General features: G+C 36.1%; 4 protein-coding genes across 9 annotated transcripts; all 4 read left to right on the top strand.

Annotated features, from left to right (window-relative positions):
• Window positions 1–474: 474 nt before the first annotated feature.
• On the top strand, window positions 475–6393 carry PLDALPHA2 (phospholipase D alpha 2). The gene is made up of 4 exons (XM_086240062.1): window positions 475–687; window positions 1181–1286; window positions 2951–4850; window positions 5725–6393. The coding sequence occupies exons 2-4, from the start codon at window positions 1188–1190 to the stop codon at window positions 6156–6158; spliced, it is 2433 nt and encodes an 810-aa protein (XP_086096188.1). The 5' UTR covers window positions 475–687; window positions 1181–1187; the 3' UTR covers window positions 6159–6393.
• A 3654-nt stretch (window positions 6394–10047) lies between these two features.
• On the top strand, window positions 10048–11207 carry LOC147287053 (cytochrome P450 family protein). Its single transcript, XM_086242023.1, has 2 exons — window positions 10048–10611; window positions 10732–11207. Exons 1-2 carry the CDS (start codon window positions 10449–10451, stop codon window positions 10947–10949), a joined length of 381 nt encoding a protein of 126 aa, XP_086098149.1. The 5' UTR covers window positions 10048–10448; the 3' UTR covers window positions 10950–11207.
• Window positions 11208–16532: 5325 nt separating this feature from the next.
• On the top strand, window positions 16533–19583 carry LOC147287052 (uncharacterized). Of its 5 annotated transcripts, none has more exons than XM_086239546.1 (6): window positions 16533–16766; window positions 16877–17022; window positions 17847–18133; window positions 18575–18665; window positions 19073–19184; window positions 19266–19583. In XM_086239546.1, exons 3-6 carry the CDS (start codon window positions 18016–18018, stop codon window positions 19317–19319), a joined length of 375 nt encoding a protein of 124 aa, XP_086095672.1. In that variant the 5' UTR covers window positions 16533–16766; window positions 16877–17022; window positions 17847–18015; the 3' UTR covers window positions 19320–19583. The 5 variants fall into 5 exon arrangements, with proteins under 5 accessions (XP_086095672.1, XP_086095673.1, XP_086095670.1 ...); XM_086239544.1 differs by having other exon boundaries at window positions 16534–16766; window positions 17874–18133; XM_086239543.1 differs by having other exon boundaries at window positions 16539–16766; window positions 17869–18133.
• Window positions 19584–20608: 1025 nt separating this feature from the next.
• Window positions 20609–21598, top strand: LOC147287051 (HSP20-like chaperones superfamily protein). Of its 2 annotated transcripts, XM_086242418.1 has the most exons (3): window positions 20609–20838; window positions 20881–21069; window positions 21186–21598. In XM_086242418.1, the coding sequence occupies exons 1-3, from the start codon at window positions 20751–20753 to the stop codon at window positions 21596–21598; spliced, it is 690 nt and encodes a 229-aa protein (XP_086098544.1). In that variant the 5' UTR covers window positions 20609–20750. The 2 variants fall into 2 exon arrangements, with proteins under 2 accessions (XP_086098544.1, XP_086098543.1); XM_086242417.1 differs by having other exon boundaries at window positions 20609–21069.
• Window positions 21599–22925: the final 1327 nt, after the last annotated feature.

Below are 22925 nucleotides of genomic sequence, written 5' to 3'. Positions count from 1 at the left end.
GTTTACCAAACACAGGAAAGATAATTTCAAATTCTCTTTCTCCTAGAAAATGCAAAGGAATTGATTTTCTAATAAATAAATTTCGTGAATCAAACAGGCCCCAATATCTCATTCAACTACTCTATATAAATGGAGATTACTGTCATATAATCACTGTATGATATATAAGCATTTTTTATATCCTTATTAAATTTTGATGAATTCTTTCTCAAAAGGATATCATAACGTAAATAATCATTCAACATAAAGTACATATCTAAGGCAATAAACAGATAAAATCATAAAAACCTCAAAAGATATGAATTATTGCATTATAAAAGAGAAAAAAATAAGAGAGAGAAAAAGAAAAAGAAAAAAAATAAAATGGACACCACTGCAAAATGAAAAACAGAGGAGGGACTAACGGCTAATTACTGCAAAGAGCCAATTATGGAGAGTGACAGGAAAGAGGAGAGAGGAACCATTCATATCAATCTTTGCCAGTTTGCCACGGGATGCTTTTAATTACTGGTTTTGCGGATCTGGCTCTCTTAGTCTCCCTAGATTTTCACATTACGTGGGCGCAGGAGTGAGCTTCAATATCCATTTTATAAATATTCACAGAGCCATTACAGGATCAGATCCTTATAGTCCTCCTCTGTTCTTGCTCTGCTCTCAACTCTTTCAGATCTCTCTCTCAAACCCCAAGTGAGTCCCTCCTCAACTTTATCCAGCTATTTTATTTGTCCCTGATTAATAGTTGAATTGTCCATCATTATTCAGTAGGATCAACTTTGACACTCACTTGTAATTGCAACTAATTCAAACACTTATTGGGTATTTTTTTCTGTGTGATCTGATCCATTTCTGGTTAGTTTTGTGTTACGTTTCGTTTGTTTTTGAAATTTTTAGTGGTTTTGGGATTTGATGCGAAGTGGGGTTTTCTCAACTTTATCCAACTATGATAATTTTCTTTGTCCCAGATTAATCATTGAATTGTCGATCCCTATTCACTAGGATAAACTTTAACACTCATTTATAACTGCAACTAATTCAAACACTTAATGGGTATTTTTTTCTCTGTGAGCTGATTGATTTCCGGTTAGTTTGTGTTACGTTTCGCTTGTTTTTGGATTTTTTAGTGGTTTCTGGATTTGATGCGAAGTGGGTTTTGTTTGTTTTGGTTGATCATTGCCTGTAGGTGAGAAATGGCGGAACCGGCAGAGCGTTGGCTACATGGGACGCTTCACGCTACGATCTATGAAGTTGATAAGCTGCATAGCAATAGTGGAAATTTCCTCCGTAAGGTATATACTATGTGATTTTAATTTTTTTAATTTATTTATTTTTTAGATCCGAGTTGATAATGGTTATTTGAGATCTTGCTTCAATACTTTAATTCTGTGACCATATAATTGTGTGTGCCCGTGCGTGTTTGTAATACTCATTGGAATTTACAGTGAGCAAGTAGTAGGACTGATCAACTACAATTTGTTTCAAACTATACAATCCAATCTTTTATTTTATGGGTTTTATTGAAAATAAATGAGAGATCCGGACCATTTGGATTTTGGGTTTAGATATAAAATAAAAGTCCAGGACATTATGATATTGTTGAAGCAGGTATTTCTGTGAACTTGGTAGTAACATTGTTCTTCTGAATCTCTGATCACGCAGATTGGGATAAAAATATTAAAAATGGAGTTTTATGGTGAATGAAGAGGTTTTTATTTTTTCTATTATTTATATAAAACAACAAAGAACTTTAATGCAAACAAATTCATAATGTAGTTTTAAGAAAATAGAACTTATGCTCTAAATCTTCTTACAAATTATATTATTCCTTATTTTAAAGGAAGCGCAAAAAGTGGGTTTTAGGTACACTATAAATAATCAACACTGGCTGTTTTATACTTATTGCCACATGGCTGTTATTTCTTTCCGGAGACCTAATTGATAATAATTGTACTTTTTTTTTAGTCAAGATCAATGTCTTTAAAATAGACTTGCTCTCTCTCTCTCTCTCTCTCTCTCTCTCTCTCTCTCTCTCTCTCTCTCTCTCTTATGTGCACACACATACACAATGATTGCCTGAGAAGTTAATTATGGATGTATGTTGAATGATACATTTTTCCAAGGTGTGAATTAGAATTCTCTTTGGGTGGGCAGCTGGCTGGGGCAGAATTTTCTTTTTAATATACTTAGATATGTGTATCTGTATATCTATTTATTGTTACATAGATTAATTGTTAACTCTTAATGTACAATTATAAACTGTGTTTGATATTTTCAGCGTGAAGGTGGGTGTCCCAGTTAGTTAGATTTTGTGCATCTATTTTCGGTTGTTTTGTAACTTGCACTGTGTCATATAGCTCTTCAGAGTTGGGTGCTTGATTTACTAAAGGCTCTATTCTCTCATGCATAAGAATGTGGAAGCAGAAGCTTTAACAGACATATGGGAATATTTTGCTTTATAAAGCGGAGTTTGATCTTGTGTTTGAACTTTAAGCTATCCAGTTATTCCAGTGAGACGTTTTTAATATGGGATACCGTATATTTGAGTTTGATGTATAGCCTCTTTCATGTTCATTTTTGCTTGGAAGTGCATATGATAGTTGTTAACTTTTGTCTATTTAGTTACTTGGATCCTCATGCCTGTTGCTTAACCAATCTGTTCAGTTTGGAGGTTCTTTTTCTATCCTGGGAAATGTAAATTCACATATCTTCCTAGATAAGAAACTCAAAACTATTATCATATTCATTCTCCCTTTATTTCCTTCAATTTATCAGATTGGTAAACTTTCTAACTACATGAAAATTTGATGTCTGTTGCTTAGTAAAAGCTTTTGAAGTTGCTTGTAGGAGGTGCATTGGCACAACATCTTGATAGACTAGAAAATTCATAGTATCAAGATAGTTTATCTTTTTCTTCATACCTTCTTATATCTCATTGATGAAATTTTACTTGCAGATTGCAGGAAAACTTGAGGAGACTGTTGGTATCGGCAAAGGAATTAGTAGACTCTATGCAACTGTTGATCTGGAAAGGGCTAGGGTTGGTAGGACCAGAGTTATAGAGAAAGAACCCTCTAATCCCAGGTGGTATGAGTCTTTCCACATTTACTGTGCCCATGTTGCTACAAATGTTATATTTACTGTCAAGGAGTCTAATCCTATTGGGGCATCATTAATTGGAAGAGCATATGTACCTGTCGAAGATTTATTGGAAGGGGAAGAAGTGGATAAGTGGGCTGAAATTTTGGATGAAAACAAGGACCCCGTTCATGGAAATCCTAAGATACATGTGAAGCTACAATATTTCCATGTTTCAAAGGACCGCAGTTGGGGTCAGGGAATAAGGAGTCCTAAATTTCCTGGAGTTCCATTTACATTTTTCTCACAGAGACAAGGATGTAAGGTTTCCCTTTACCAAGATGCTCATGTCCCAGATAATTTTATTCCTAAAATTCCTCTTGCTGGAGGCAAGAATTATGAGCCTCACAGATGTTGGGAAGATATCTTTGATGCAATTACTAATGCAAGACACCTTATCTACATTACTGGCTGGTCAGTTTTTGCTGAAATTTCCTTGGTAAGGGACTCAAGGAGGCCAAAGCCTGGTGGAGACATCACCATTGGTGAGTTGCTTAAAAAGAAAGCAAGTGAAGGTGTTAAGGTTCTTGTGCTTGTTTGGGATGACAGAACCTCTGTTAGTTTATTAAAAAAAGATGGACTGATGGCCACCCATGATGAAGAAACTGCACAATACTTCCAGAATACTGACGTTCACTGTGTCTTATGCCCCCGTAATCCTGATGGTGGTGGAAGCATTGTTCAGGGTGCACAAATCTCTACCATGTTCACTCATCACCAGAAGATTGTGGTTGTGGACAGTGCAATGCCAACTGGAGGATCAGAGAAACGAAGAATTATGAGTTTTGTTGGGGGCATTGATCTGTGTGATGGAAGATATGATACAGCCTTCCATTCACTTTTTAGGACATTGGATACTGCACACCATGATGATTTCCATCAGCCAAATTTTCCTGGTGCATCAATTACAAAAGGTGGTCCAAGAGAACCTTGGCATGATATTCACTCTCGGCTAGAAGGGCCTATTGCTTGGGATGTTTTGTTTAACTTTGAGCAAAGATGGAGAAAGCAAGGTGGTAAAGATGTACTTGTTCAGCTTAGAGAGCTTGACAATGTCATTATTCCCCCGTCTCCTGTTATGTTCCCAGATGACCATGAGACGTGGAATGTTCAGTTATTCAGATCAATTGATGGAGGAGCTGCTTTTGGCTTCCCGGATACGCCTGAAGATGCAGCCAGAGCTGGGCTTGTTAGTGGGAAGGATAACATCATTGACCGAAGCATTCAGGATGCTTATATCCATGCTATTCGGCGCGCAAAGAATTTCATTTATATTGAAAATCAGTATTTTCTTGGTAGCTCTTTTGCCTGGAGTGCTGATGGTATAAAGCCTGAGGACATTGGTGCTTTGCATGTAATTCCAAGGGAGCTTTCACTTAAGATTTGTAGCAAGATTGAAGAAGGGGAAAGGTTTACTGTCTATGTCGTTGTTCCAATGTGGCCAGAGGGTATCCCAGAGTCAGCATCAGTTCAGGCAATATTAGATTGGCAGAGGAGGACACTGGACATGATGTATAAGGATATTATTAATGCGCTTAAAGAAAAAGGTATTGAGGAAGATCCTCGGAACTATTTGACATTTTTCTGCCTTGGGAACCGGGAGGTGAAGAAGTCAGGCGAGTATGAACCCTCGGAGACGCCGGATGCAGATTCAGATTATATTAGAGCTCAGGAATCCCGGCGCTTCATGATTTATGTTCATACCAAGATGATGATAGGTAAGTGGCACCATTATAATCTTCATGCAACTTACTTTTGACATATCTTTCCTGTGAATTTATAGTATCATGAATGTTGCTATTTATCCAACATCTCCACACATGTGAGCTAAGCCCTACTCTCAACTGAACTCAATTTTGTGTTCTATGTTCAAATTTCAGAATTGATCTTAGTTTTTTGGTGGTTATGAGGACAATTTATAGTAGGAAATATGCAAACAATTTTTTTGAGTGTTGATAATGTAGCTAGTGCCATTGTCTACTTGTTGATCCTAATTCAAACATGGGGATGCTTGTTTAGTTCTAAGACGTTTCTTGTTATACAAATACAACTTTATACAATACAATGAGTTAATTACACTTACACCCCCTGAGGTTTATCGGCTTTTCACATACACCCCCTGGGGTTTCAATAATTACACATACACCCCCTGAGATTTTAAAACTGTTGCATATAACCCCCTACAAGAAAAATAAATAAATAAATAAAAAAGAAAATATTTGTATTCAGGTTGGACCTTATAGCTTGAATAATCTTATTAGGCTATTTCATCCTTTAGCATGTTTTTTTGCATAATTTCTCATCATTTTCGTCTCACTATAGGGGGTTATATGTAACAGTTTTAAAACCTCAGGGGGTGTATGTGTAATTATTGAAACCCCAGGGGGTGTATGTGAAAAGCCGATAAACCTCAGGGGGTGTAAGTGTAATTAACTCCAATACAATAGCAATACTAGGTAGTCTAGTGGAAAGAACTATATGAATCTTTCTATCAGAGTATCGTATCTCATATAATAAATAATAATGCTGATTCCAGTCTACCCATTTTGATTACTACGAATCACATAATTGACTCGCCCTTGCGTTTTGCAGTTGACGATGAATACATCATTATTGGATCAGCCAACATCAACCAGAGATCAATGGATGGTGCCAGGGACTCTGAAATAGCCATGGGAGCCTACCAACCATATCATCTGTCAGTCAGGGAGCCTGCACGTGGTCAGATCCATGGTTTCCGTATGGCCCTTTGGTATGAGCACCTTGGCATGCTTGATGAGTCCTTCCTCCAGCCAGAAAGCCAAGAATGTATCCAGAAGGTGAACCAGATTGCTGACAAATACTGGGATCTCTTTTCAAGTGAAACACTTAACCATGATCTGCCCGGTCACCTGCTTCGCTATCCAATTGCAATTACCAGCGAAGGAAGCGTTGTAGAATATCCAGGATTTGAATTCTTCCCTGACACCAAGGCTCGTATCCTAGGGGCCAAATCTGACTACCTTCCTCCGATCCTTACGACTTAAAGAGTGCTTTTCACTTGGTTTTGTCAATGTAAAGACCTCTTACATTGTCTTTGTTTTTACACTACTTTTTTCGGTAGTAGATTAATAAATCTCTCTTTGTCACAACCTGCAGAGATGTTATTAATGGCAGGATATTCATAGCAGGTTTTATAGTGATTTGGTAATGCTGTGGTGTGAGTTGTTGCTGACTAATAACTTATAAGCTATGTATAATTAGTGCATTTTTTTTTTTTCATTTTCTAATCTCGTATCTCACCCTAGTTTTGTGCTTATGCTTGGCTTTAGTATCTTCTTGCTAAGCAGATGCATTGTTTATTGTATGGGTTGAGGATGGTTCTTTATGATGGCTATCTGATCTACTTTTGATGCTTAAATTTGATGAATAAAGTATCTCTTCTAACCAGAAAGAAAAGTCCCTAGCAACTCTGCTTGTGAACATGATCAGAATCTTTGCTTTTTTAACTTTTTGGTTTAGACCAAGTTATTTAAGCGGGGTGGGGTGTATTCAACAGTAACTTGTCTATCATAATTCACCTAATTTCCAAATATTGACTCTTTAATAAGAATAAAAACTTAGGCGAACAAACTCTAGAAAAAAAAAAAAAAAAGTAGGTTATATACTTATATTCATGGTTTCCACTTTCCAGTGGGATTGATTGAAAAATGCACGGTCTCAATCCAAAAAACAAAAGCCAAACAATACACAAACGTGACACGTGTAGACGCAAGTTGGCAGACAAGTGGAATTTCAGTTGCACCATAAAATCGTACTGTTCACGTGATTGATTGGACACGTGGTTGGCGGCTGTTTGTATTCCGGCAAAGCTCTAAAACTTCATTTTCATTTTTTTTTCCTCTTTTTAGCATAAACTTGATCACTTCTCGTGGGAATCATTTTCAGTGTCATTTATTATGTGACCATTCAAATTAGAGGAATAGTAGTTAAAGATTATTTATGCAATAAGTCAATTAAACTGAAAATGATTTGATTATTTAATTGTTAAAAGAACCATTTATTTGTTTCATAAAAATTATATAATCAAATAATTTTCGATTCTATTAAATTTTACATGAGAAAACTACATATTTAGTCCACTTATTTTATACCTAGTTCAATTTTGGTCCACTAATTGTTCTATTTGTTCAATAAAAGTCTAAATTTATTTTCTCAAATTTAGCATGTTTTTTACCCTATTAAATCTTAGGGATTAATGTCATTTTGCTCCCCAGACTATTACACATGTATCAGTTTGCTCCCCAGACTTCTAATTTGGAAAATTAAGGACCCTGACTTTTTCAATTTTGTCAATTAAGGTTATTCCGTCAATTTATACATTTTTCATCTAAAATGTCAAGATGATCAACCAGAATTTAGCGAGAAATAAAAGAAGAAAAATGATGCATAAGGAAAAAATGATAAGATCTAAATGGAAGGGACCATTTTTCCCTCAAAGATTTGGATAAAAAATGTGTAAATTGAAGGAAGAACCTTAATTGGCAAAATTGAAAAAAGTTAGAGTCCTTAATTTTCTAAATTAGAAGTATGGGGAGCAAACTGATACAAGTGCAATAGTCTGGGGAGAAAAATGGTATTAATCCCTAAATCTTAACCAAATTCAGCAAACATATACTCGTTTAAAAGTTATGAATATCTTCTTTACAACCATATAAAAATAATTCAAATTTGAGTTCTAAAACTCAAGATAATTGACTCCAAAGTAGGGTACCCGAAACTACCAATTTTTCAAATTTCACCAAATCTCAATTCTCTTATATTCTAATACTCCAAAGGTTCTTATAACTAAGAAATGATGAAATATAACTTATACTTTAATTATAATTGAAGAAAACACAACTCAAAGGATTTAAAGTCACAAATCTGGACCTTTATTGAATAAGTGAAACAATTAATAGACCAAAAAAGAACTTAAAAAAAATTGTGTACCAAAATTGAACTATATATAAACTAAGTAAACCAAATCTGTAATTTACTCAATTTTACATATATAATATTTAAAAAGTAAGCTAGAAAATAAACGACAATATATGTGTCAACATTTTACATATATATATATAGAGGAAATTACAGATTTGGTCCACTTACTTTATAACTAGTTCAATTTTGGTCCATGATCTTTTTTAAGTTCGATTTTGGTCCACTTATTACTTAACTTGTTCGGTTTTGGTCCATTCCGTCTATTTTAGATGGATGCTGTTAATTTGAGGGGTAAATATATAATTTTCTCATAAAAATTTATAAAATAAAAAAAACAAACAAAAATAAATAAAAAAACTTAAACCAAACCAGCTACTACTATCTTCCCCAGCCCTTCCCAACCACCTACACCCCCACCCAACCTTGCCCCGGCCCCCGCCCCCTCGCCCAACAACACCCAACTAGGCCAGCAACCGCCGCCACCACTCCCCCACCCAACCCAAATCTGAGAGAGGTGGCCAGATCGAGAGAGGGAAGAGAGAGAAAGGAGGTCAGGGAGGGGGAAGAGAGACAAAAGGAATAGAGAGAGGGAAGAGCTCGGGGAGGGGGAAGAGAGAGAGAGAGAGAGAAGCTTAGGGAGGGTAATTTATCCATGTGTGCTGCCACCTTTCCGCTAGTTCACCTCCACGCGCAACAACTCCACCGCCATTTCTCTTCTCTCTGCATGGCGCCACCGCCGAGCTCACTATCGTTGAAGCCCAGCCATCTTCGCGCAGTACCCAAGCCTCCTCGAGCATACTAGTCCGACTTGAACTAGCTCACTGCACCTCTGCTCGCTTCTAAGCCAGCAACTACGCCAGCCTCTGTAGACAACATCCAGCCTGCGTCGTTGGTGCGTCGCACCATCGTCGAGCTTCCTCTATCTGCATGGGGCCACCAGTTTCCTACGCCAAGCATCTGCTGGCTCACGCCACCTCCAGCAAATCAAAAAATTATGCCGTCGTGCCACGCCGAACTCATTTTCCTCCAGCTAGTTTGCAGCCCAGCCCCGCTGGGATCATCATCCCCGGCTTGGCCCCCAAACAACTCTGCCGAGTCCTCTTGCTTGAGCTGCCACCGTCGCTGCCAAAAACAGCTCGCAAAACCCAGAAGATCACCAACCCGATCGTACTCGACCTGACTCGACTCGCGCAGCTCAGTTGCACTACCCCGGAGTTTTTCTGCCCCCAGCCAATCTTACCGCGGCGCGCCACCTTAAAGAAGTCCCTACACCTACCAGCTTGCAGCCAAGAGCCCAGCTACGCGAGCCTAGATCCAGGCCCACGCCGAGCTCCACTTGCGTCAAAGCTTTCTCCGTTGCCTAGCCCGACCAGCCTGAGCGCCAGAGTCCTTCCGTACGAACTGCCATGGTCGCTGCACCTTACATATTTTTCCGGCAAGGGGGCGGGGCCTGGAATGCGTTGGATGGGGGTGGAGGTGGTCGGGCAAGGCTTGGGCCTAGGAAGGGGTTTTTGGTTTTGTTTTTATTTTTTTTGTTTGTTTTGTTTTTATTTTAATTTTATTTTATAATTTCTTATGAAAAAATTATATATTTGCCCCTCAAATTAACAGCATCCATTCAAAATAGACAGAATGGATCAAAACCAAACAAATTAGATAATAAGTTGACCAAAACCGAACTTAAAAAAGATCGTAGACCAAAATTGAACTAGCTATGAAGTAAGTGTACCAAATTTGTAATTTCCTCTATATATATATAAGGAAACTTAGGCGTCAAGAGCATGCAAGTGAACCCCACAACTTCCCTCCAACGTGGCTACATTTCATTGGACTCTAAATCAATTAACTTTGCACCCCTTCCCACACCTTATCCGACCTACAAATTTAACTTTCCTAAGTCCAACAAAAGTTGACTGCTTACCTCATCCCACAGACCCTATGCCTTTCTCTAACTTTCTCTAGAGAAATACAGTAAACCAAAACCACTAAATCCAAACCAAAAAACAATTCCAACACTTCTTCTTTCTTCCTCAGCCCCTCAAACATTCAAAAAGAGAAGAAAAATCCAGATGCTCACGCTTGTTAACCTACCCAGCAACCCAATTCTCAATTTAATTTTTTATTCTTTCCACATTAATAACTAAATCCCCATTTTTTTATTTATTTTCAACAAAATAAATTCTTCTCCTTTTTAGCCATATGGTACAAAACAGAGTCCCTATATATATATATATCAACCTCCTGTACATTTCCTTCTGTACTCACAATTAACAATTACAAACACCAAACCCTCTTCTTTAGTCCCTGTCTCTAGTCCTTTCTTTGCTTAATTGTCCTGTAATTTTTGTCCCACCATGTCTTCTATGCTAAGCTCCCAAGGTTTGGTCCTAGCAACAGCCATGGTTGTCTCTACCACCCTTGCCTTTCTTGCTTTTTCTAGGCAAAAGACTTTCTCACAACCCCAAATTTCCCAGCAGCCCCAAAAGAAAAGCTCTCTGCGCTCTTGCTTGTCTTCAGGTACATGGGTTTCTCTTATAAATCATTTCTCTTCCTGTTCTCATTGCTCTGTGATTTTTTGTTTTTGTTTTTTTAATTCTGGTGGCAAAGATTTTATGGGTCTCTGTTTGTTTTCTTTAGGTGAGAAGAAGAGGGAGAGAAAGAAAAAGAAAGTGCATTTTGCTGAGAATGTTGAGGAAAAAATTGTGGAAGGAGAGGAGTTCAGAGAGCAGCTGAAGAATTATAGCATAGCTGAAAGCAGTTGCAGAACCGAAATTCGAGGAATTCCTGAAAATCGAATTGCTTTGTACGGTGGAATTCTCAAGGATCGTGTGCAGAGGATGGAGTGTTCCCATTGATTGCTCTGGAAATTTTATGATTTCTCTTGTTTTTCTTTCTTGGCTGACAGAAGAAAAATCTTGGTTTTCTGTGGTTGTAACTTACTACTTGTAAACACAAATAAGTGTTTTTTTTTTCTTTTTCTTTTTCTTTTTCTTGCCAAATCTGGTTGTAAATACTTGGAAGTTGGAACTTTTCCCAACTCATGGGTTTTTTTTTTTTTTTTTTTTTAATGAGAAATATTGTTCTACCATCAAATGCACAAATATTTACGGTTAATTTCATATTTCTGATTCATGTATTTATAGCAAATCTTTCATTCATCTTCCTTCATTTCTCCTTGTAAACAGTCATATCACTCGTCAATGTGAATCGCCTCTGAAAAATTTGTCTAATATGTGAGCAATGTGATGATGTTGTGGAAAACATACAAAGGGCCATTTCTTTTTAGTTTGTAGCTTAAGTGAAAGGCTGTAGCAGAAAGTTTTGGAGCTAATCCAGAGATGATCTTGTGCCTACTTTTTGATAATAAAAATACATGATTCTCTAATTGGAATAACCCATCATTTGCGGAGGGAAGAAAATGATACAAATTTGCAAATTAGATAAATTTGATGTCAATAAAACATGGAAATTTGTATTTGATCGATGATAAAAATCTAAGAAATACATGGATGTCAAATGATCTGTTGAAACTAGTCATCTAAAATTTATAATATTATATTGTTATTAAGTATTTTTTTTAGAGATAATTAAGCTTATATCTTTTTAAAAAATAGTTTTTAGATGGAAACCAGAAGTATTTTAAAATTTATAAAAAATTATTTTAATTCATAATAATTTATAAAAAAATCATTTTAATTCATAATAAAGTCATTTAATTTATAAGAAAATCATTTTAATTCATATAAAGTTATTCCTTGATTTGAAGGGTATTTCTCTCAATTTGAAAGGATTTTCCCCTTCTAAGATGTAGAGTAGACTTTATAGAGGCTGCATGTTAGGTTTTAACTCCGAGATTTTGTACAGAGCCCAAAATTTTGGAGTTAAAACCTAATATAAAGCCAAAGAAAAAAAATAAAATGACTTAATTAAAAACTTTAAATCACTACTGGTCTTAATTTAAGAAAGACTCATAAAATGGACTGAACTCTAAATCTCTCATCAACTGTTGTTCATGAAATTTGAACTCGGGACATACTCTGACAAAGAGAGACATGACGTTATCCATAAAACCAAATGATCATTGGCTTGGCTTATCAAATCATTTCAAATGCATTGTATCTAATACTTTTATAACTGTAATGCTAAGAGTTTCAACTTTTTTTTTCCCAATATTTATTTCTCACTTTATGTGTCATTATTTTATTGGATAAGGTACTTCATTTTTTTTTTAAGTTTTATTTTTTAGTGTATAAATGTCATATAAATTGAGAAGAAAAGTTGAAAAAAAAAAAAAGAATTAAGATTCCTAGAACTACTGTTTTTATGATTCTTCTAACAAATATAAATCTATAGTCAAAATTCAAATTCATTTTGTTAAACTCATCCAAACCCCTAATTATAAGTGCTTACTCGTCATATCTTTTATTGTTCAACTCTTTATATGACATGAAGGTCCAAAATTTTTACCTATTAGCTTGATTTACATTGGAGTTTTATATATTAGTTTAATATACATTGTTGGTCCATTCACTAATAATTTAAATTTTTGTGGTTATGTAACATTATTTTTTATGAGTAATTATTTGGTATAGTGGATGACACCTAATCTCTCTCAGAGTAAGTCATTAGTTTAAATCTTATCAACGCTAGTTACTTAATACCCTCTCATCAAGGTCCGAGATTTTTGGTGTCCTTTCCAATTAGAAATTAATTCGGACCTCACAATCACTAAACACTAATCAATATGCTTTTTCATGGATTGATATTCTTAAAAAACAAAAACAATTGTTAGAATTCAATCATTGAATGCAGAGTTGTGGGTGGGGATGAATGGATGATGATTTTAGAAGTAGCCAAGCTGCCCAACCAAGTTGACCAAACCAACTGTATTTGCCAATCACATGTCTCTTTGGTCTATTATTTATTTTTCGTTCAGACTTTTCTTCATATTTATTTCTTGAGCAAAAAGGGGTGGTTGGGGGGGCTTAGCATTTAATTTGTAATAGTGTCATAGACTCATAGACGTGTGGCACATATGCATAAAGGGGGTGGGTGGGTGCATAGAGGAATAAAATAGGGCCCAAGTTGAATCTGGGGCATTAAGGACCACAGAAGCCAGAAATCTTTGTACTTTATTCAATTCGCATTAACGATTATAAGGTATTGGTCATGCATCCATTATTATTTACAATAAGACTCAAATTACCAGATTTTTTTTTAAATATTAGTCGCAAAAGATGATGTTTAGAAATTAAAACTGAAATTAGAATGAATAGATGAAATATTGTTATATTATGGGATTTTGTAGTTTTTACAGTAGAAAGCTTTTACTCCATACCTAAAACCAGAATTCAAATGAGTGACTACATTCTATACAGTACTGTTTTGCTAAAGACATATTTTGAACACCAATGAATACTGATTAAACCCAATAGTTGCACTGAAAACATTAAGTCAGTGAATTAATAATTTTAATAGTGAATTCATATGTAATTATATATTAGCTTCACGGTTGTTTTGAACAATTTCAACATTCCTTATAATATGGGCCATATGGCTCAACACGCATATACCAACAAGGCAACAACTCCATCCCATTGAGTTGACTAGAGATCATAAGATCACTAGCTGCTATACAAGCTAAAAACCCATCACTAACTGGATCCTCTACCAGGCAAAAGTATACCAGACTTGTACCCAATTTTTAATCTCAGCCCTTGAATCATGTTTGATGTCATCGATTAAAGAGGGTGAGTATGGGAAGAAGTGGGTTTTAGACTTGGGGACTCTGCTTACACCACCGTCATTATGCCGATAGATAAAGGAAGAAGGAACAAAATGGTAGGAGGTGGGGACTGTGGAGGGTGGTCGGAGGAAAGGAAGGGCTAGGCAGTGGACTCATGTTTTTTGAACTTTTTTCTTTTTTAAGTTTTTAATATTATTTGGGGAAAATAACATGTTTAGTGATGTGGCAACATCTCAATTATAGAAAAAAAAAAAAAAAAAAAACTGAAGGGCTTAGATTATAAGTCAGTACTAGTCTGGTACCAAAAATCTGGTAGAGGATCCATGTCCAAAATTGAGGAGCCCTTTAAAAAGGCTATTGGAGTATGCATTTTCTCAACATCTTCTCCAAATTATTTAAGGAGTTAAAGTGGAGAGGCAATAAGCTTTTTATAAAATTAAAGATTTGAAACATGACCTCGTTTGAGAAAAATTATTGTGTGTATTTGATATATGGTCATGTGGTATAACTAATCTAACGTGTCATAATATAAGTGAATATTATTAATATTATACTCTACTAATATAAATATATTGTTCAAGAATACTTTTACATATTGAATTGATTACACTATATGACGGTGTATCGGATACACCTAATATTTTTTACTCGTTTGATGCCTATGATTGAATTTGATAAGATAAAAGGGTAGATTCATGAGTATTTAAAATAAAAACAAAAAAAACAAAAAAGATGAGAGGAAGATGTAGTAGCTATAAGGGGAAACTTATCCCCGGTCCCGCTATTTTTGTGGGAATTGAAAGGGATAAGTTTTCCCTTATAACTAGTCCATCATTTTCCAATTTTTTGTTCCTTCAAATTAGAAGGTATGACGACTATGTCTTTACTCCAAATAATTTGAAATTTCTGTTGAATTTTTGTCTATTTATTTTTACTTTACTTTTGGTTCTTATTAATATTTAAAATGTGCCAATAAATGAATTATGGATTCATTATACATTTTTTTTTTGTCAAGATTCATTATACATTTTTTTTTTGGTCAAGATTCATTATACATTGTGTGTTTGTGAGGTCACATGACTCAATCTCACATCTATAGGTTCATAATACCCCTAGAATCGTACATGGCTGAGAGCGAAAGAAGTATTAGTGATCACATCAAAGAATCCATTTCCGCTCCAAAACCTATCCACTATTAACGTTTTTGTTTGATTTGAGATTAAAGGCCACTTTAAAATTATTGTGAAGAAAAATAACTGTGAAGTAAAATAGTTGTGAAGTAAAATAATTGAATGTTTGGTAAATTATATTTTCAAAAGTGTTGTGAGTGTAAAAGCAGTATCAAAGTGTTTGATAAATGTTAATGTAAAAGTGTTGTGACTGTGTATAATTAATAAAATGGACATAATGCTCAAAGTGCTTTCACTTATTTGTTTGGTAAAAATAAAATATTTTTTATTTGTTTTTTAAATTTGTGGCTACAAATTTTTATTAACATTAATTTTTTTAAGAACAACATTATTAAATAAGTATGCCTATTATTTTTTTAGATATATTATAATTTTAATCGTATAAATAAAATATCATAATTAATTATCACAATATAAAATATAACTAACAATAGACATATTTTTTAATTTAAAATAAACAAATAAAAATTATAGAAATCAATAAGGGTATTATGGGTAAAATAAAATATTCATTGTTACTGTGATTCACTGCAGTTTTCAAAAGCATCTAGAAACCTACTTTTTGTTTTTTTGTTATGTGGAGTTGAGAATTATGAGGAAAAATAGTTTTTAATTTTTTTACCAAATACTAAAACTGCTGTAGGTGATTGAATCTCAAACAGAGCCTAAGAATATACCATTTATTGAATGGACCGACTTGGCCCAACTCTAGAGATGCTTGGCCGTAATCGTATCTTGATTCCATTTGGGGATAAAAGGTGAGTGGATCGGGCAAGGCTCGAACCAGAGATGCCTTGAGCAATTAAGCTCAGCTCGAGCCTTGCCCTTGGATCAAGAATCTTTGGGCTTGGTCTATGCTTTTAATTGTTGGGCTTTAGGGTTAGACCGAATTTGGGATGGGTTAAAAAACATCAAGGCCATGCCGTAGCCTATGTATAAATGAGTCGACAGAAGTCCAACCATAACATAGGACTAGCCTGGCAATGGATGTGAAATGACTTTTGTAACTCATTTTAGATGTGAAATGATCAAGATATCTAGAAAAATCAAATAGTTTGAGATTTAAGTCTGTTTTGTTGAATAGATTGACATTAAAGTTGAGTAGGTCAATATGTTTAGAGAATGTTAAAGTTAAATAAATCAAAATTAGAATCAGCCTTATTGACCATGTATATTTATATGAGGGGTATGTTGATCCAAAAATGTCCAAAAGGAGCATAAAAGTAATGAATTTTATTTTGAGTTTGGCCAATGAAACATTGTTGCACAGCTTACATAATAACATGTAAGAAGTCGTTCATTTTGAGAGCAAATCACAGTTTGACATGTGTCTAAGAATACTCATGAAATAAAAAATAAAAACTTTACACATGTGTCAAACTGTCATTTGGTACCAAAACAAAAAAGAAAGAATTATTCAACTTTCATTGTCCCCTGCACGGAAAGTAGAGATACAAGTCCCACGTAAAATAATTAAATGGTGGGAATCGAAACTCCACTCACCAAATCCCCATTATATAAACCTTTCCATCTCACTCGCACCCTTTTTCTCTTTCATTTCCAAATAATTGCCAGAGAAGAAGAGAGAAGAAGAGGCAAAAACAGAGAATCCAAAGGGCCATCCCTTCTGGGCGTTGTTGCTTCAGAAAGTGGGTGCCTTTGGGATTCGATTTCAGGATTGAAAGCCAGTCTGCCACAGTGAAACAAAACACGGAAGACACATATTCTTCTCACGGGTCAGTCTCTATGTTATCAAGCTTTTCACTTTTTTTATTTGTCTTTTATAATTTCGTGTTTGAATTCAGACCCATATGTGATATGTGTTGTTTTTTGTTTGGATTCTCAGAAGGGGCTCTCTGGTTTTTCATTCCTGTAATCGGGTTTCCATCGGTTTTTTTTGTTTTTTGTTGGATTGATTTGACATTCCAGTGCGAATCCTTGCCAGTAGATCTGATATTGCTTTCTGGGTCTTCCTTGTATTGCATGCATGGGGTAAGTTTTCTGATTGCTGTTCTGGATTTGGAAAGTTCATTTGGATTGCGTGGTTGAATGGGTTTTCTGGCTTTGATGTTGTGTGGGTTTTCTTCATTCTGTATCTGTGTGAATCAATTAGATACAATTGTAATTGATTTGAGCGTGGGGGTGCAGTTAGTTTCAGAGAAAATTGAGGAATAGGAAAAATATCGTATATTTGGGCTTGAAAATTGATGAGTGCAAATTGGATTTGTGGGATTTATATTTCATGCATTTTAGCTTTTAGGAATTTGCCCAACTTAGTTTAGTCTAGTAAATTGATTGTATATGGTTCAGTAAAGCTAAATGTTTTTTCTCTTGCAAACAGTCAAATTTGGGAATTGTGTATTCTCTTGGGGTTGATAGGAAAAAAATAATAAAATAAGAAGTCAATTCAGTTGGATTAAAATCTGTAGAAGGCACCATTTGGTAGAGGTTCAGATGTTCCTCGGATCCTAGGGAACTAAAGTTTCAACATTCCTTCGGCATTTAGGAGGATAATGGTTATCTTTGGCTAATTTGTAATAGAGCGGTTCCATATTGAGTCTTTCATTAAATTGGCTTTTGGAATTTGGCTATAAGCATATCCTGGTGAAGAAGTTTGGTGATGCACTCTTGGCTTATTCTGACACCAGGAGCTGGAACTCTGTTAATGTGCTGCCATTGTGTGGTTTGTAGCAAAGTATCACATGGTATTTGACTAGGGATTTGAAGTTTTTATGGTTTTGTTTAGGTTGGATTTCATGTTTAGTTTGTGTTGGTTGGTACTGTTAAATTGTATGATTATCCTTGATTTGTAACAGAATCAGATGTGATTTGTAACAGAGCAGTGGTTGTCTAGCATGCCAGAATAAGCCCGAACTGGTTGCTTCAGTGGATGAACCACGGCCACCAAAAGGATTATTAAACCAAGGTCGGACCATAAGAAACCCTAGTATATCAGAAGACTTCTGGACCAGCAGTACGCGGGATATGGACAACAGTGCAGTTCAGTCACAGGGAAGCATCTCGTCAATCAGCACAAACCAGACGCATGATCTGCATGGTGGCTCTGGCAGCAATAACACCCCTTCTGAATTTGTAAATCATGGCAAGTTCTTAGTTGCTCCTTGACATTCCAATAACTCTATTTGATTTGCATGCCCATATTTCTGAGATAGTTTGTGTACATTGGAAAGTGGGTTTAATGGCTCACCATCAGGTGGGTCTATCGGACTCCTCATGGACGTTCAAAAAGGAAAGAGCTGCCTTGGCAGTATAATTACCTTTAATGGAGTCAATCATATTATGTGTTACTAACAGCCCGTTTCCCAATTTGTTTCGCACTTTTGCCTACTATATCACCTTGTAGAAATGATCTTGGAAGGTGTTGTTTACAATTCTTTCCATGATTTCAAGAATGGTATTCCACTTTGTGTTCTAGTTAGTTTGTATATTCGTATCTTACTCTCGCGTAGCTCTTTTTGCCTTGATGAATGTGTGCATGTATGGAGCCATGTTAAAGTTATGTTACATGGGGTCTTCGCTGCAGGTCTTCTTCTCTGGAACCAGAATAGGCAGCGTTGGATAGGGAACAAAATGTCCGTCAACCAAGAACAGCAAATTCAAGAGCCAAAATTAAGGTAATTTTCTCCTAGGGTTTTTTATCTACTCGAGTTTAATGGACCTGTTATGTTTTCTCATAAAAACTGGACCTGTTATGTTTAGATCTTCCAGAAAGACCCATATAACTTGTAAGGTGTAACCAGATACATGTGACATTAGCTAATGTTGAGTTTGTTTTTTCTTTTCTTGGTCTGAAATTAATATAACAACCTGTATTTTGCTTCCATTTTTTTGTTTTAAAAAATGAAAAGTCAAACAGAACAATTTGTTTTTTCTTTCGCGTTAGTTGCTAGACTTTGTCTTGCATTTCTTTATTCTTAGTTGCATTGCATGTAGTAAGTGGGGAAGTTGGCTTTGAATGCATACTTCATTCTCTCTAAAGTAGGCATTCAATATTCATGAATACCTTTCTGTACTTTGTCAGAACTCATTGTCTCATCAGCCTCGTTAAATCGTTCTACCTTTGCAGTTGGAATGCGACATACGAAAGTTTACTTGGGAGTAACAAGCCTTTCCCTCAGCGTGTCCCTCTCGCAGTGAGTCTCTCCCCCTGCAAGCCTATGATAATCATTAGAAACGCACTCTATCTAACTCTTTGCTGGTCTTGAAATTAACAGGAAATGGTAGATTTTCTTGTGGACAATTGGGAGGTAGAGGGGTTGTACGATTGAGCAGCTGGGGTACTAGGAATTTTAAAGTTGGCTAGTTACCAGGTTCATCCAAGTATTTGTAACATTTTTACTGCCTCCTAGCAAATAGGAAGCAATAGCATGGCTTGTACATCAACTACAACATCATTTGTTCCTTGCTTGTTCTTGTACTTGACTCTCACGGGCTTTTAGATGTGCCCTTGTATTGCATTTAAACTAATTTATAGGATTGGCTTCTTCCACTGTTCACGGTGGGAGGTTTTGCAAAAGTTCTTGATTTCCTTTCTTTACTGTCTGAATAGCACAGTACCATTTAAACTACTGCAAATAGCACATTCATACCAGAAGTGTCCTGGAGTAGATTGGAAGTACATGCTCCAATTCTTGTTTTTATCCTTCAAATTGTGCCATAAGTATAAGCTTCACACTTCAGAGTAAAAACACATCCCCATTGTCTAAAAATGAACAAGAATTAGAAACAGAATCCTTGTAATATGAATCAAGTGCTAAAGTATCTAAATTGGGGCCAATTTGGATATAGACCGGATGATTATCATATGATTCACGATGGAGAATGTAATGTAAAATTTTGAAGTTATTTTTGGGTCCCTTTGAGTTTGTTTGATGGATTCCATAGTTTTTTGAAACGTGTAACCCCTGATTTGTGGTTATAGGTTTCAGCTAAACATGCCCTTGAATGGGCAACGGAAAAGAAAAGGGAACTGAAATTGCCATTCGCTTCTAAATGTGCAATCACGTATCAAAAAATTTACATGAGTTTCTGATAATTAATGGCAAACTATACATAACAGAAAATTTACATAAGTTTCTAATGATTACCTGCAAACTACACCTATCAGAAAATTTGCATGAGTTTCTGGACTATGGTAGTGACGTGAGAACCTGAGTTGATTCTCAATTTGTCAAAATTGTATTGACAAACCTAAAAGATTTCCAAGACAGGTTCAATTTTTTGCCCAATCCCCTTGAAGTTGATACCCACAGAATAGAATAGGAAAAGAGGGACTTTCTACAACCTTCGGAAAAGAGAAAGGGTCCTCTAGTAGTAGCAAAAAGGCCACACTTCTAGACACAATACTATACAAAGTAAACAGTGAAAAGACGTGGCATCAGATGCATTTCCCTCAGGAACACTCCTTCAAATTCTTATGGTATGTTTGAGAAGGCTCAAGAACCCTCCTTTTCTGATGTGCCCCGAGTCTAGTCACTAGTACTCACTACTATCACTCCCAGAACATCTCAGAGGCTTCTACAACTGTCCAAACCCAAAGCACCCAACACACAACCAATTAACCCTCTCTAAATTCTGTCACCCCCTCCTCTCTCCATCTGTCAATTAAAAACATCCAAAACAGAGCCAAACAACAAAAACCCACATCACATCTCTATCTATATATCTTTCATTACCCACTAAGTTTAATCAGTTTGTCAATGGCTTTAGCACGTTTGGCATTGAAGAAGTTGCACCAAAGGGTGCTGTCTCCATCTTCTTTCTCTGCTGCTTCTGTGCAGCAGCTGGGTCATGGTGTTGGTGAGAGGACTACTGGTGGTGTGTGCAAAGGCAGAGGTGGCAATGAAATTGTGAGGAGGTTTGCTACAGCAGCTAATGATAAGGTGTCTGATCATGAGAAATCAGATAACAAAGAGGTTGCTGTGTCTGAAGGTAAAAGGTCCAGGTTGTTCCCTAAAAGGCAACGCAGGAGGGGACTTTGGAGGAAGGATGATCGAGACTTCCCTCCTGCCCTTTATGGTACTCTTTCACTTCCTCTCTAAAACCTGGGTCATAGTATATATATATGCCACTAAAAGCTCATCATGGTTTCTCTTCAAAGCGAAATTGCTAACTCATTGTTTTCATCTTCCTAGAATTCTTTCCCTCAGGCCTCGGGAATGCACTGGTGCAAGCAACCGAGAACATAAACAGGCTGCTTGAGAACCTAAACATGTCACCATGGTCGCTGTCCGGCCGTGTCAAAGAGCAAGACGAATGCTACAAACTGCGTTTCGAAGTGACCGGACTTGCCAAGGAGGATTTGAAGATCATAGTCCATGATGGGTGTTTGGAAATCAAGGGAGAGCACAAGGAAGAGGAGGAGGAAGGGTCAGATGATGAGTTTTGGTCATCAAGGAGGTATGGTTACTACAACACCAGCCTCATGTTGCCTGATGATGCTAAAGTTGATGACATAAAGGCAGAGTTGAAGGATGGGGTGCTCAGCATTACCATTCCTAGAACTGAGAAGCCTAAGAAGGATGTGAAGGAGGTGAATATACATTGATATGGGAATTTGATGGACTTGAGGCTATATGGTCTTTGTTGAGAGTAATGTGGAGCAATGTCCCACATCGGAAAACTAAGGCTTAGCATATGTGCTTATAAGTCTTGGGCCTCTCCACCCATTGCCAATTGGTTTTGGGTTGGATGCTCTAATTCTATCATGGTATCAGAGCTTGGTTATTCGCGTGTAAGGCCCAACGGCCACACGTGCTCCCACGTCACCCAATATAATTTGTTCACGTGTAAGGCTCAAAATATCGCCACACGTGCGGGGGCGTGTTGAGAGTAATGTGGAACAATATCCCACATCGGAAAACTAAGGCTTAGCATATGTGCTTATAAGTCTTGGGCCTCTCCACCCATTGCCAATTGGTTTTGGGTTGGATGCTCTAATTCTATCAGTCTTATGGTGTGTTTGTGTATTTTTAGTGTATGTAGAGAACTAAGAGGAGGGTGTGTGTCACTTCATGCTGAGAAGGATGTCATTTCTTGTAAAGAAGTCTATGTTAAGATGAGGATGAATTAACGAAAGAATAAGACTTTCTATGGTTCTATTTCGAATCCCAAATTTGAGACGGTCTTTGGTGCGGGTACTCTATAATATAGAGTCACTACCTAATGATAGAAATCACATAATAACACAGTACCATATGTCTGTATGACAGGTGTTTGCATCATAGCACCATTCGTTTAATTTGCTTAAGAAGGTGCATAAATTTGTTTGTGAATAAAAAATTTACCCTTCAATTTTTTTTCATTAATTTTTAAAAGTGGCTAAACAATCCTCTAACAGAGTGTTGATAATTGTAAGCCTCAGTAAAATTCCATTACACTACCAACATTGTATTACCTTCCCATGTTTTCCTTTTCAGCTTAATATTTTGATTATTAATAATTGGTCCAGCCAATTAGACCATGATATGTGGTCCAGTCAATTAATAAATGAAATAAATTGCCTTTAGTCTTAGTCTTTAATAATATACAAATTTGTAAATTTAGCTAAAAGTAAAGCTAAATCTTGTATTTAGCGTTGCATCTTGTCTTTTGCCTTTAACAATGTACATGCTCTATGCTCTAAGGATCATTATGAATAACAAAAGCTAAAGAAAGGGTGCTATATATATATACAGTCTCCTTTTGTTGAGATATATCTCAACTTATTTATGTAAAGATCACGGCAACAAAAGTTCTGATATATAAAGAAAGAAAAAAATAAAAAGTTTGACAAATGACGTTGTGGTTGTGATTTGAACAGTTATGAGTTTATGATTTATGAGGTAGGCACTACACGTGAAAACACAAAGAACTGTCTCCTCTTGCTCACTTTT

The sequence above is a fragment of the Dryas octopetala genome, chromosome 4 (assembly GCF_963921425.1).
Source record: "Dryas octopetala chromosome 4, drDryOcto1.1, whole genome shotgun sequence".
Lineage (NCBI taxonomy): Eukaryota > Viridiplantae > Streptophyta > Magnoliopsida > Rosales > Rosaceae > Dryas > Dryas octopetala.
The sequence above is the reverse complement of the archived record's forward strand: the minus strand, read 5'-3'. Positions and strand labels throughout refer to the sequence as shown.

Coding starts and splice junctions, on each gene's coding strand:
- PLDALPHA2 (XM_086240062.1), top strand. CDS start 1,188: ATGGCGGAACCGGCAGAGCGTTGGCTACATGGGACGCTTCACGCTACG. Junction 1,287..2,950: donor GTGGAAATTTCCTCCGTAAG/GTATATACTATG, acceptor TTTTACTTGCAG/ATTGCAGGAAAACTTGAGGA. Junction 4,851..5,724: donor TCATACCAAGATGATGATAG/GTAAGTGGCACC, acceptor TGCGTTTTGCAG/TTGACGATGAATACATCATT.
- LOC147287053 (XM_086242023.1), top strand. CDS start 10,449: ATGTCTTCTATGCTAAGCTCCCAAGGTTTGGTCCTAGCAACAGCCATG. Junction 10,612..10,731: donor GCGCTCTTGCTTGTCTTCAG/GTACATGGGTTT, acceptor TGTTTTCTTTAG/GTGAGAAGAAGAGGGAGAGA.
- LOC147287052 (XM_086239543.1), top strand. Junction 18,666..19,072: donor ATTCAAGAGCCAAAATTAAG/GTAATTTTCTCC, acceptor GTACTTTGTCAG/AACTCATTGTCTCATCAGCC. Junction 19,185..19,265: donor CTCAGCGTGTCCCTCTCGCA/GTGAGTCTCTCC, acceptor TGAAATTAACAG/GAAATGGTAGATTTTCTTGT.
- LOC147287051 (XM_086242417.1), top strand. CDS start 20,751: ATGGCTTTAGCACGTTTGGCATTGAAGAAGTTGCACCAAAGGGTGCTG. Junction 21,070..21,185: donor CTTCCCTCCTGCCCTTTATG/GTACTCTTTCAC, acceptor TCATCTTCCTAG/AATTCTTTCCCTCAGGCCTC.